Source organism: Galeopterus variegatus, unplaced genomic scaffold, assembly GCF_000696425.1.
Source record: "Galeopterus variegatus unplaced genomic scaffold, G_variegatus-3.0.2 Scaffold2503, whole genome shotgun sequence".
NCBI lineage: Eukaryota > Metazoa > Chordata > Mammalia > Dermoptera > Cynocephalidae > Galeopterus > Galeopterus variegatus.
In genome coordinates, this window is record NW_007728614.1 from 171,004 (window position 1) to 185,042 (window position 14,039).

The following is a 14,039-nucleotide window of genomic DNA, read 5'->3' on the forward strand; positions in this document are numbered from 1 at the left end:
TGGAGGCTTGAAGAGGTGATTGGGTCATAGGACCCTGCAGTAGTGAATGGATTAAAAATGGTGGTCAGGGTGTGGTTCTGAGGGCTTTAAAAGAAGAGGGAAGAGAGTCTCTGTCTGCTTCCACCATCTTGCATTGTGAGATCTCTGAATCTCTGTCACACCACCACATGGACTTTGGACTTCCCAGCCACAAACTGTAAGCAATAAATTTTATCTTCTTTATAAATTACCCAGCCTCAGGTATTTTGTTATAGCAACATGAAATGGATTAATACAGAAAATTGGTACCAGAGAAGTGGAGTGTTGCTTATAACAAATACTTGAAAATGTGGAAGCGGCTTCAGAACTGGGTGTTAATAGGCAAAGGCTGGAGGAGTTTGGAGGACTCAGAAGAAGGACAAGGAAAAAAGACGAGGGAAAGTTTGGAATGTCTTAAGAGACTGGTTTCATGGTGGCAAGCAGAATGCTGATAGAAATATGGACTGTAAAGACCATTTTAAGGAGGTTTCAGATAGAAATCAGAAGGAGTTTATCAGAAACTGGGCAAGGATCACCCTTGCTGTGAACTGACAAGGAATTTGGCTGCATTGTGTCCATGCCGTATGACTTTGTGGAAGTTGGAACTTAGGAGTTGTGAACCAGAGTATCTGGTGGAAGAAATTTCTAAGCAGCAAAGTATTTTTTTTTTTTTGTCTTTTTATGTGACCGGTAAGGGGATTGTAACCCTTGGCTTGGTGTCATCTGCACTGCGCTCAGCCAGTGAGTGCACAGTGCACGGCCATCCCTATATAGGATCTGAACCCGCGGCGGGAGCTGCGCTCCCAGCGCTGCACTCTCCCAAGTGCGCCACGGGGTCGGCCCTAAGCAGCAAAGTATTAAGGAAGCTTCATGGTTACTTGCAACAGCCTACACTGAGTTATGGTGGCAAAGGCACGACATAAAGCCAGAATTTAAAAGAGAAGCAGAGCATAAAGATTTGGAAAATTTGCAGCCTGGCCATGTGATAGAGAAGCAGAGAGCATGCAATGGTGCAGCCCAGCGACCATTAGCTAATAAGATTAATACAAAAGAAAGGGATTATCCAGAGAAGGGGGAAAGGCCCTGAGGGCATTGCCAAAGCCTCTGGGACCAACCCTTCCATTTCAGGCCCAAAGGCCTAGAGAGACAGAATGGTCTTGGGGAACAGGCCTGAGGCACCCTCAGAAAACTCACTGGTCAGGGCCACCTCAAGGTGCTGCTCCCCACATCAGCACTCTAGCTCCTTTGGCTGCTCCAGCTGTGGCTAAATTGGCCCTAGGTGTGGCTAGATGTGCAGCTTTGGAAAATATACGCTGGAAGCCTTGGCAGCATTCACATGGTGTTAGGACTGCAGGCTCGCAGAATGCCAGAACTGTGAAGGCTTGGGACCCTCCACCCCGATTTCAGAGGATGTATGGAAAAGTCAGGGAGCCCAGGAAGAGATCTGTCACAGGGATAGAGTCACTGCATACAACTTTCACTAGAGCAATGCCAAGTGGAAACGTGGGGTCAAAGTTGCAGCAGAGAAACCCCATCAGCGCCGTGTCTGCTGGAGCTGTGAGAGTTGGACTGCCATGGAAACCCCAGACCTGTGGAGCTACCAGTGTGCAATGCCAACCTGTGAGAGCTGAAGCATCACCTGAGACTGGGAAAGCCATAGAAGCAGAGCTGTGCAAGGACTTGGGGACCCAACCCCCACATCAGCATGTAGAGGAGGTCGAACATGGAGTCAAGGTACCTGATTCACCAGCTTTGAGATTTAATGCCTGCCCTGCTGGGTTTTGGACTTGGTTGGGACCTGTTCCCCCTTTCTTTTGGCCTATTTCTCTCTTTTGGGATGGAAGTATGTATTCTATGTTTGTCCCACCGTTGTATCTTGGAAGTAGATAACTTACTGATTTCACAGATGAGACTTTGAACTTTGGACTTTTGAGTTGAAACAAGTTAAGACTTTGGGGATGAAATGAATGTATTTGTATGTGAAAAGGATGAGTTTTGGGGGCCCAGGGGTGGAATGTAGTGGATTGAATTGTGTCCCCCCAAACTCACTGATGTTTGAATTGTGTCCCCCAAGTTTCATGTATTAGAAACTTAGTCCCCACTGTAATTGTTAAGAGGGTGGGAAATCCTATTATGGTAATTGAAAGGTGGAGGCTTGTAGAGGTGATTGGGTCGTAGGACCATGCAGTAGTGAATGGATTAAAAATGGTGGTCAGGGTTTGGTTCTGAGGGCTTTAAAAGAAGAGAGAAGAGAGCCTCTCTCTCTCTCTGCCCTCTCTGCCCTCTCTGCTTCCCGTCTTGCAATGTGAGATCCCTGAATCACTGTCACCACCACCACATGGACTTTGGACTTCCCAGCCTCAGAAACTGTAAGCAATAAATTTCATTTCTTTATAAATTACTCAGTCTCAGGTATTCTGTTATAGTGACACAAAACAGACTAATATGCATACCATTTGCCAGAACAGTGCCTGGCATATACTAGATGCTCAGATATTTGTTGGATGAATGAATAAACTCTGTCCTTATATTTGTGTGTGTTTATGGTTTGATAACAATAAAAATAATATGAGAAATGAACAAAAAAGTAACATATAATGAATGACTTTATTGCTATTGAGAAATAGGGTTTCTATTTTATGGGCGAATGACTGTTTGCAATATTTTTTCTATATGTAGTTTTGGAGAAAGTCTGCTGAATATGTCTCTGGTAAGTGGGGTTTAAGTTCAGGTGCAATATGTTATGAGTTGAAGACAGCTAGTATTTAAATGAACCAGACTAAGTTATTTGTTAAGTTAATTGTTATTTAGTGAAAGCTAGCACTGATTATGTTGTTAAACTTGCCTTTGTAGGAACAAATATGTATTAAACTCAGGACTACCCCCAATACTTTAAAAAAAACATTAAAAAAATGAATATAACATTTTTCAAAAATGCTGTTTGCTTTAATTTTCACTTTTATTTATACTGTATACCACTTTTTTGATTTAAAGAACATTTTTATTTTGTTTTATTTTTTTGTTTCATCTTATTTTTGCAGACAGGTTCGAGGAGAGAGCATCCTCAGATAAGAATGTAGACCCACTCTCTGCTCCACATAACCATCCTCCAGAAGATCCTTTTGGTTCTGTTCCTTTCATTTCTCATTCAGGCAAGTTACATATGTAACATCGCTATCATTAAAAAAATGCACACCAACACCACACCAAAACCTTATTAATATAAAGCAAAAGTAAAAAGAATCAGGTGTTAGTTACAGAAAATAGAATAGAAAATTGTTTTAACCTTCAGTCATCCTAATCTTTCTAATGTTGTTCTTTCTATTGGATTATTCAATAGTACTTTTGCCAACATAGAAAAATACTGATTTACATAATAGAAACATAACTGTTTCTTTTCACCTTTATTATTGGTTACTATTGGGAAAAAAGCCATGCATGAAAGTATCTCTCCTATTTATATACTTAAAATACATTTAAATATATTTTTATACTTGACTTTTGCTTAAAAATCTGATATTTCCTAGTTTATAAATGCCTTCTGTAGTTGCATTTAAAAATATTAATGATTTTGTATTTGTCATAATGATTTTGTTTTAGCTACTCTTTTTTTCTTATATCCCTGCTTTTGATTTCAATCCAGAATTTAAATATTGATATTATCCACTATTTTAAAATACTTTCAGTAATAATTTCAAAGTAATTACCCAGTCAGTACTTGGAAGATACTAGCAGGGAATAAGATTCCATTTTGGCATAAATGAATTTTTGGATGCGTATGTTATAGAGGAAAAAATGACTTTTAAGCTTGGTAAAGGGAAATATATTAGAAGAAATCATGCCTTGTTGGAAGATAAAGATTTATTAATTTAACATATTCAAGGTAATGTCAGCCATGTACTTTGGTGCTGCTCCTTTTAGTTCTCACTCAGGCAGGTTACATGGGTAACATCATCACTATCATTTAAAAAAACATATGCAAGAATAACAACAAAAGAAAAACTTATGAATGTCAAGCCCAAATAAGAATAGGGTGTTCAGGATTTCTGATGAATACATTGAGGTGCAACATTACAGCTTTTCAACATTCAGATTTGGTTATCTGGGACATAATAACACAGTAATCAAGAAAATACATTCCATATTTTACTCTTTGTTATTTATTGAAAACAATCCATATTCTTGCCATTTTCTGCTACTCTTTCAACTGTGTTTTTCATGAATGACATGACATCATTAACTGGGGAAGATAGCTTACTGTGTTTGTTTAATCTGTAGAAATGTGCTCCCTCACACCCCCAATACCCTAGGTCACAGAAGTGTCATGTTTTTTTAAATTATAATATTTCAAAATAGTGTCCATAGCTCTCAAAAACATAGTACTAAATGACTTGAGATATTGATTGACGTGTGGCAAAAAGTAGTTTCAGTACTAGTTCTTTAACATACTCTAGAAGGAGTTGCATTATCCTTTTCAGGTTTGCACGTATCTATGCAACTACTTTTCTATTCTTTAATAGCTTCTGAAAGAACCCAGGGGAAATGAATATTAGAGTCAGGAAATGGAGTAAGCCTCAATGATCGATCTTTTCTCTGGACACTCTTATTTAGAGGTTGCCCCAGGGATTTTGTAGCTAGCAATATGCTTACAGCTTGATTGTTGCAATTATTTTGTTTAACTTTTTACTGTGGATATTCAGCTCTATTAGATTTTAAGCTTATTGAGGGTTGGAAACATGAAATTGTCTGTCTTTGAATCCTGCCTATTAGCCAACCCAATCACTGCCTAATATTATTTATTGAATGTATGTAAAAATTATGACTATCCATATAAATTCATAATCCTTATTCTTAGGACAGTGACCTTAAAACATGCCCTTTGATATAAATGCTACCGCTCCAAAAATCTTTTTAGACAATGTGAACATGAGCACTGGAATGGTTTGGTTATGAAAAATTTAAGTACTTAGACTGGGATAAAGGAGGGAATGGGAGAAATGTGTCTACAGAAGAAGCATTCACTTTGCTCTGTTAGCATTGTTAATTTGATATTTAGCAAATCTGAAATATTAAAGAATGTAAAAATAATGTATTGCCACTGACCTATTCATTATAAAGCTTAGAAATATCTTGTCTAGCTGGCCAGTTAGCTTAGTTTGTTAGAGCATGGTACAGATAACACCAAGGTCAAGAGTTTGGATCCCCATACCAGACAGCTGCCAAAACAAACAAACAACAACAACAACAAAAAACTGTCATGTATCATTTTAGGTAAAAATAAAGTATTTGGGGCATTCATTTTCCTCCAATACACGGATAACACCAAGGTCAAGAGTTTGGATCCCCATACCAGACAGCTGCCAAAACAAACAAACAACAACAACAACAACAAACTGTCATGTATCATTTTAGGTAAAAATAAAGTATTTGGGGCATTCATTTTCCTCCAATAGAAAAATAATGGAATCTATTGAAAGAAAAATTAACCTCTCCATAATCTTTAGAAAAAAGCTGGGAAAGGAAAAAGCAATTTTATCCAATGAAAATATAATCCACCTAGCATTGAGAGACTGAAAAAGCATCTGGAGATTTTTAGGATGAGGACATAAGAAAGGCAAGAAACTACTCTTAAGTGTGTGTGTGTGTGTGTGTGTGTACAATACAGAATGATAACTATATGTGATAAGTCATCTTACTTGTTTGAGAGTTGACAGTTACTAAGCAGAATTTAATTTTAAGTAAACCATATAGAGAATGCTACTTGAGAATAAAAAGAATTTGTGTGGCAGAATGCTATAATTTGGCAAGTTTTAAGCCTAATGTTAACGTGCATTTAAGAAGAAACACTGTCCTGACTCTAGTGTTTATTACACTGTTTTTTCTTTTTTTTTTTTATGAACAGTTCAAAAAAAAATTGAAAGCCACTGCCTTAACGAGAATGTCTTTGCTACACACACAAACCTATTCAAAAACATTAAAGCTCATAATCTTGGAAACCTAAGAGAAAAGAGAATTTTAGAAGGTTAAATGATTCCATGTCTCATCAATTATACAGCAACTCTACTCACATAAATATTTTTACCTTAGGGCCGGCCCGGTGGTGCACTGCTGTAGTGCGCTGCTTGGGAGCGTGGTGGCGCTCCCGCCGAGGGTTCGGATCCCACATACAGACCGGTTCCCGCTCACTGGCTGAGCGGGGCACGGGAGCAACACCGAGGGTTGTGGTCCCGTTGCCGGTCCTTGTCCGGTACGGGGGCGACACTGAGGGTTGCGATCCGTTGCCGGACACGGAAAAAGACAAAAAGGAAAAAAAAAAAAACTTTTAATCTTTTTTTTTTTTTGGCAGCTGGCCGGTATGGGGATCTGAACCCTTGACCTTGATGTTTATCAGAAACTTTTAAGCTTATCTTTGAAATTGTAATGGATTAGTTTTTACTTTATCTTTCTTCAGTTTATCATAATCTTACAAAATAATTTTGAATTAAAACTATTTTCATTAAAATATATACAGAGAGTTTAAAAAATCAGATTTAACAAGGTTTATAATGGAAAAAAACCAAATCACTTTGCTATCTCCTCCCTCCTGGTCCCCTTCCCTGTTTAGACACACCGGAGGTAATTTTTCACTTCTGGCATTTTACTATGTCATGTTTATTCTGCTATTTCTTACCTTTCCCCCCCAACTTTTAGAAATATCTGTGGACATCCTGTTGTGGTCGATGGGGATTTAGATTAATTACAAAGTTAGCCTCTCTCACACTGCATATATATACACGTGTCCTCTCTCCCCATCCTTCTGGCACAGTTTTGACACTGTTTTTGGTTGAATCAGTGTTCAGTGTGTACATTTTTCAAATATATAAATATCTGTCACCACTGAGATACAGTATATCATTATAATATTTTCTTTTTTCTATAAGGTTTTGTTTTTCCTGGAGTTAGTTACTGTGTTTATAATTACTATGATTTTTGTTTTAGTTTTTATGTACCCTATCATTGATTCATCTTCATTTAGAAGTATAAATTTCCTCCTAATTTAAGGTGACTATTACTTTTATTTTTACTTGATTACATCTCTCATGGAGTTCTGCAGTCTGCATTGGTTGCTTTCTGGGCCTGCCACACACCTGTAATCCTGCTATTTTTTTTTTACCCCTCTGTCTTCCTGGAAATTCCCGGATCTCCTGTCCTCTTCTTTCTTGGTTTGTTAGTAGAGTAACTCCTCTAGTAGTTTCTTGAGAAAGTATGCACGGGAGAAAAAGTTTTAAACTTTGTTGCCTAAAGATATCTTTTTTCCCTAAACTGACATTTGTTGATAATTTGACTAAGTAAATAATTCTAGGTTAGATATAATTTTTCCTGTGATTTTTAGAGGTACTTCTTCATTGTATTCTAGCTTCTAATATTGCTTTTGAAAATTCTAATGCCATTCTGATTGCTGATCCTTTAAATGTAACCTGTGGTGGATTTTTTTTCCCTTCTCTTTTAACGTCTTTATTAACCTGTTCTGAATATTTAAGATACTATATTATTTTTTATTCATTGTACCGGGGGACTAGTGGCCCTTTTCAGTCTGGAAACTTGTTTTCTTGCTTTATTTCTTTTGGTAATTTTCTTTCTTCCTCTTTCTGGATTTTCTTTCTTTTTTTTTTTTAACCCATTATTGTGATATTGTGCTTCCTGGATTGGTCTTCTAATTTAAATAGTTTTCCTCTGTTTTCTAGCTCATTGTCTTTTATGTTTGCATGTTAGAAAATCCATTAATTTTATATTACAAACATTATTTTTAATTGTAAATACCATCTTATTTCTTGGATGCAATGTATTTTCATTTTTCTGAGGATACTTTAGTTTTGCACATTTTTACATGTCTTTTCTTTTTTTCTTTGTCTTTCACTTTAAGAATTTCAGCAAATGACTGTTAATCCTTTGCTTCCTGGAGAAGGTAGTCTCAGTTTGACTTGAAGGATGTAAAGAAGTTTCCCTGTTAGATGCAGTGTTTCGTTGGCATGAGAAATCTTTTAACTTGTTACAGATCAATGAGTGCAAAATGTGATGGGGAAGTAGGGGAAGATGAGACTAGGGGAATGCCAAACCAACCTTGAATTACTTGGATACCCACTACTTGACTGTGATGTGTTTAAAAAAATATTACTGGTTTCAGTTTTTAAAAGGATTTTTAATTCATGAAAGATATTGAACTCTGGTTTTCTATTTTTGTAATGTCTTGGTCAGGTTTTTGTTTCAGAGTTATATGTTCTCATAAAATGAGTTAGGGAATGTTATCTCTATTTTCTGCAGTTAGTATATGATTTGTATTTTTTTTCTTTAAATATTTAGTAGAATTCACCTGTGAAGCAAACTGGTCTTAGAGTTTTCCTTGTGGAAATGTTTTTTGTTACATATTTAATTTCCTTAATAGATATAGGGCTTCTCCCAGTGTAAATTTTGAAATATGCGTTTTTCAAGAAATTTGTCCATTTTATCTAGGACACTGAGTTTTACTGACAAAGCTTTTTTTTTTTTTTATAATATTCTAGTATCATTCTTTTAAAATGTAGAGGATCTGTCCTGATATTCCTTCTTTTTTATTCCCAATAGTAATAACTTGCGTTTCTCCCTTTTGACTTGATGGAGACTTGCTAAGGGTAGATCAATAGTATTAATCTCTTCAGAGAACCAACTTTTGATTTTATCTGCCCTTTTAAGTCAATAATTTATGCTATAATTTTTAATTTTTTTTTCTTCTACGTACTTTAGGAATAATTTGTTATTTGTCTAGCTTCTCAAACAAGGCTTAAATACTTGATTTTATACTGATCTTTTTAAAGCATGCGGGTTTAATTACACATTTTTAAAAGCATTATTTTAGCTGCAGCCCACACATTTTGATATGGTATGTTTATCATTTAGTTCAAATTATTTCTCATTTCTCACAAGTTATGAAAAGAGTTTTGATTGGAGGTTGAAATCCCAGAAGGTTTAGGATAGAAGTTGAAGACTCTTTTGAAGTAAGTAGTACAAGGAAAAATAAAAGAACTGATACTTTTTTTTTTTAGAAGTAATAAAAGTAGAAAAAAAAAATGAATAGAACCTGGGACCTGAGACATGGATGGGGATTTAGTCCAGATCTGTTTGTAAACAATATTTATCACCAGTAGAAAATTTTGTGGAGCAAAAGGACAATAATATCATTGCCAAATATATTCTAATTGTTATATACATACAGTTTTTAATTAGTTGCAATCATAGTATGCTTTTGATTTAACCCCTTTACCCTTGTGAATGTATAACTTAACTTTCTTGCAGTTAAGATTATAAATGGTATTTATTTTCCCCACAACTAATGATCCTGGTGTCCCTACCAGAAATGGAATATTGGGCTTGGTGAGGCAATGATCAAACTATCAAACTTTGGCAATTTTCTGTGTAAATGCCTATATTTTGATAATATACTTAGAAATAACATTTAATTGTACTTAATAATTTAAAAATTATCTGTCTGTGAGTACATCCTTAAAGTCAGGATTACCTAGGTTCAATTCAAGTTCCATTTCTTATTAGTTGTGTGACCCTGGTAAATGACTTACTACTTCTGTCAGTTTCCTCATCTATAAAATGGGGATAATAATAGTTCATAACACACAACTAATAGGATTCTTAGTGATAAATAATAAAAATGTGATGCATGAAAAATGTCTGGCACATAGTTTCTTAATAAATGTTCTTGTAATGATTTCTGTTTACATATGGTGAATGCAGTGCAATGAAATCTCAACTATCTTAAAGCCATTACTTTAAATTTTCAGATGTGATATGTTTACTTGATTTTTACAAATGACTTATCTTTTCAATTTTATGGGAATTTCTAAGAGTTGTTAAATCTTTCATATTTGATTATGCTGTATTTGATCACATTATGCCTTTGCTGTTGCTTTTACAGACTCAACAAGAGGAATCTACAATATTTTAAATAATTCTTTATTGAATATCCTTATACATGAACATTAGGCACATGACATTATTCCTAGGGGAAAAATCTTCTGGCCAAGAGCCTGTACATTTACAAAATTAATTTGTTGCTAGACTGGGCTACAGAATGACTGCACCAATTTATACAATCTCTGGCAGTATTTGAAAATACTCCTTTATTTGGAATGCTTAATCTTAGAGTTTTGGTAGTTCCCTCTGTTTAAATATATTTTTGGGGGGAGAATGTGTAATTGAGCTGGTAAATAAATACCGTTTGGTATTGTTATAATGCTTAAAATATGGAATGAAATTAGGATGCTAATATATTGCTGATGGCATTATAAATTAGCACAACTTTTTTTGGAAAGCAGCTTAAGAATAAAATGTTTATATTCTTTTTTTTTTTTTTTTTTTTTTTACTTATCTCTGTGAACTTAAGGAAATAAGATAAAATTTGGGGGGAAAATTGTAGCTACAAAAATTTTCAGTACACATTAGTTACACACAGAAAATTTAAAGCATCCTAAAACTCAATATTAGGCAAATGATTAAATTATGGCCTATTTAGTAGACAAAATGTAATGCAGTTATTTTTTAAATGGTAGTAATGAAGATTATGTAGCAGTGTACAAAAGTGTGTGTGCTGCAATTGAATTAAACATTTATAATAAAATATGTAATAAAAAGATAACTATATCATAAAACTTTGAATAATATAGGACAGAACACTCATAATCTCATCATTATATCAGCACTACTGTTTGAATTTTGATCTGTTTACTTTCATTTTCCTTGTGGATCTAATTTTTATACTTGTTAAGCATACCGTTTGTAAAATTTTTTAGTTTTTTACCCAACTGTATACCATATTTTCATAGCACTTTTTATACTGCTAAGTGTCCAGCCATGTACAGATAACTTCTGTTTTAATTTACATTTGCATTGTGCCTCTTATTTCTTGTATCTTCCATTTTCCCAACTTTGGTTAAATGGGCTTAGTCTTAGAAGTTAACTGAGGAGCTATTTGTATTATCAGTTACAGTTTCATCTAAAAATCTAAAAGAATTATAGTAAAGATTAAAGTTCCTGCCTCTCAGGGCTTAGAGTTTGTTTAGGTAGAGAGAGAGGTGAAAACTGTGTGCAATTAAGAATTATAGGTACTATGATAGATATTCAGTGGGAGCACAAAGGAGAGAGTTGCTTTATTTTGGCTGGGCTGGGATTGGGAATTGAGAAAGACTTCATTGAAAAGATGTTACTTATGGTATGCCTTGAGAAATGGATACATGTGAATTTATAGGAAAGATGGGGCAGGGCATTCAGAGCAGAGAAAATAAGAGCAAAGGACTGAGACAATTCAGTACATTCAGGGAAGAGCAGGCATTTGAGGATGGCAGTATTAGGTTAGAGGAAAAATTAAACTGGAGAGGTAGGCAGAGGCTATGATGTGGAGACAGATGGCAGTATTAGGTTAGAGGAAAAATTAAACTGGAGAGGTAGGCAGAGGCTATGATGTGGAGACAGATGGCAGTATTAGGTTAGAGGAAAAATTAAACTGGAGAGGTAGGCAGAGGCTATGATGTGGAGACAGTCAAGGCAAAAGGCAGAAGTGGAAGGACTTTAAACAGGAAAGGAATATGATTAGATATGCATTCCAGAAAGATTACACTGGAAAGACTGTGGAATATAAACTGGACTGAAATTGGAGCCAAGAAGCCCATTTAGAGCATTGCTCCTCTCAAAGTATGGTCTGCAGTAAAGTGAGTACAGAAATTGAGAGCAAATGAGAAGCCACCTTAATGTGTTTTGAGTAACTTGGACAATATGAATTGGGAATTAATAACAAAAATAAGAAATAAATCTGTTTCTTCACCATAGGTAGTTTGAGAAGTAGTAATTAAAAGACTATTGTAAAGGACTCCATGCTTGAAATGTTGGTGTGAGAGATGTTACAGAGGTAGGCTCTATAGGATTTAGTAACCATATGTGGGGGAGCAGGAGACCTTGAGTGAAAGAGAAGAACCTAAAATTACCAGATTTTTGGTTTGATAAAATTGGTGATGTTCTTTTGTGGAAAAGGAGAATATATATATTATATATATTGAGTTGTCTTTGGGGGCATCAGCATCTTATCAGTAGGCAACTAGACACAAGGGACTGGCACTAAAAACAGAGAATTCTTGGCCAGGGAGAGAGATTTACCATCTGGAAAGTGGAAGTTGATGCCATTTTGGAAAGTGAGAGAAGGGACTGGAAGAGGGCTGAGAAAGAGAATTCAGGGTCTGGGTAATTCTAACAGTTGAGGCAAGACGGAGGAGGTAGGAAAACAGATGGAGAAAGAAAGACGATGGAGACAGGAAAAGTAGGGAAGAGCTGAGGAAAGAAAACAAATTTTTTGAAAGGATTGAGCATATTTTGTGAAATGCTTACAGGGGTAGGGTGATTGGAAATAGTCCATTAGGTTTAGCATTTAGGAATTATTTGATCTTGGCAAGAATAATGTAGTTGGCATCCTGATTGCAGTGGATTGAGAAGTGAATGGGAAATGAAGAGATTGACACATCAGTGATGGATTTTTCTTTGAAGGGGTCTAGCTGTCTGGCTGTACCAAGAACAGAGAAAAGTAGGTAGGTAAGGATTAAGGAAAGGATTTTGTTTAGTTTTGATATGGGCAAGATTAGAGAATTATATTATGTGGGGGGTACACATACATACATAAGAATACACATACATACATACGTGTGTGTGTGTGTGTGTGTGTGTGTGTGTGTGTGTGTGTGTGTGTATGACTGAAAAAGTAAAGGAATGAAAGAACTGTTCTGGAGGAGATGAGGTCAGTCACAAAGAGTGAAGCATCAGTGTCTAACAAGACATCAAAATTTCTCCTCTTGAGACTGGGCACAGATATAAATAGGTTTGAGATGGGAAATTAAGGAGAATTAATGCTCAGTGGGCTACATTTTCTCTGTGAAGTATGGGGCAAGGTTGTCTGCTGAGACAAATGAAAATGGTGGTAGGGTCAGTGGCTTGAGAAGTTGACAGTTTGGGCAAACCATATGGGAATGGGAAAGCTGACTCTGGGGATCTACAAGGTTCTGAGGAAGCAATCTGGCTTGCTGGTGGTTGGCTTATAGTGGCATCAGTTTCACTGATTGTATAACAATTTCTGTTGGTCAGTTGGAATTGGTTTAAGAGAGATGACAAGTATTGTAAATTGTGATTATCAGGAGAGATGTGAAAGGAAAGGAAGGGTGCTAGTAAGGTAGAAATTGAAGTCATGTTTATAATGCGGTCAAGCTGTATAGGGAAGGCAATGAAGCCATTGGGGTTGTTGATAAGTACTTGGATAAAAAGCCAAGGGACCTATTAAAAATATGACTATGAGATAAGTGAGGAGAAGACACAAACGGATCAGAAGTTCTAACCAGAGATTCAAGATTTGTAAGTGGTTTATGCAAACAGTTTAAGTGTTTGCCATCAAGTAGAATCTAGTAATTTGGGGTCTAGACCATCATCATATTTGATATTGTGGTTTCCTAATGAATGAGGGCTTGTGGCCAGATGACAGCAAAGAAGAAAAGTAGCAGTCCTGTGGCTGACTGAACTACCAAAGAGAAAGAGTACTTACTTGTATGAAGGTTGGAAAATAATGATTTAGAAGTAGGAGAGAAAGAGAGAAAATCAGAACCCTCTGAGAAGTGGGATTTTAAATGGTCTCCATTTGGAAGATACCCAGAGGAAGTGAAATGGTAAGTGCCAGATTTTCACATTGATTTAAATGGCTTTCTCTGTTTTAGGTGGCATATAAGTAGAAATCTTTTTCTGATGTTACATTTCAATTTGAAGCTTTTAAGGAGATAATAACTTCTATAATAAAAGTACATAGACAAGGAACCACCAACACTAGTGTGGAAGGATAGCAGTGAAGGTGGTGGTTGGCAGGGAGGGAAGAGCTGTTGAGTTGGTCACAAGCAGATAGTGACTGAACTAAGTTTGAAAGATAAGAAAGGGTTTTCCAGAAGGAAAATAGAAAAGGTGTTTTAGGCAAA

General features: G+C 35.9%; 1 protein-coding gene across 1 annotated transcript in view; it reads left to right on the forward strand.

Moving 5' to 3' along the window:
• Positions 1 to 14,039, forward strand: part of BMP2K (BMP2 inducible kinase) — a 135,412-nt gene that overhangs the window by 108,397 nt on the left and 12,976 nt on the right. Inside the window, exon 15 of the mRNA XM_008582009.1 lies at positions 3,060 to 3,170. Coding sequence (XP_008580231.1) covers positions 3,060 to 3,170 — 111 coding nt within the window. The remainder of the gene's footprint in view (positions 1 to 3,059; positions 3,171 to 14,039) is intronic.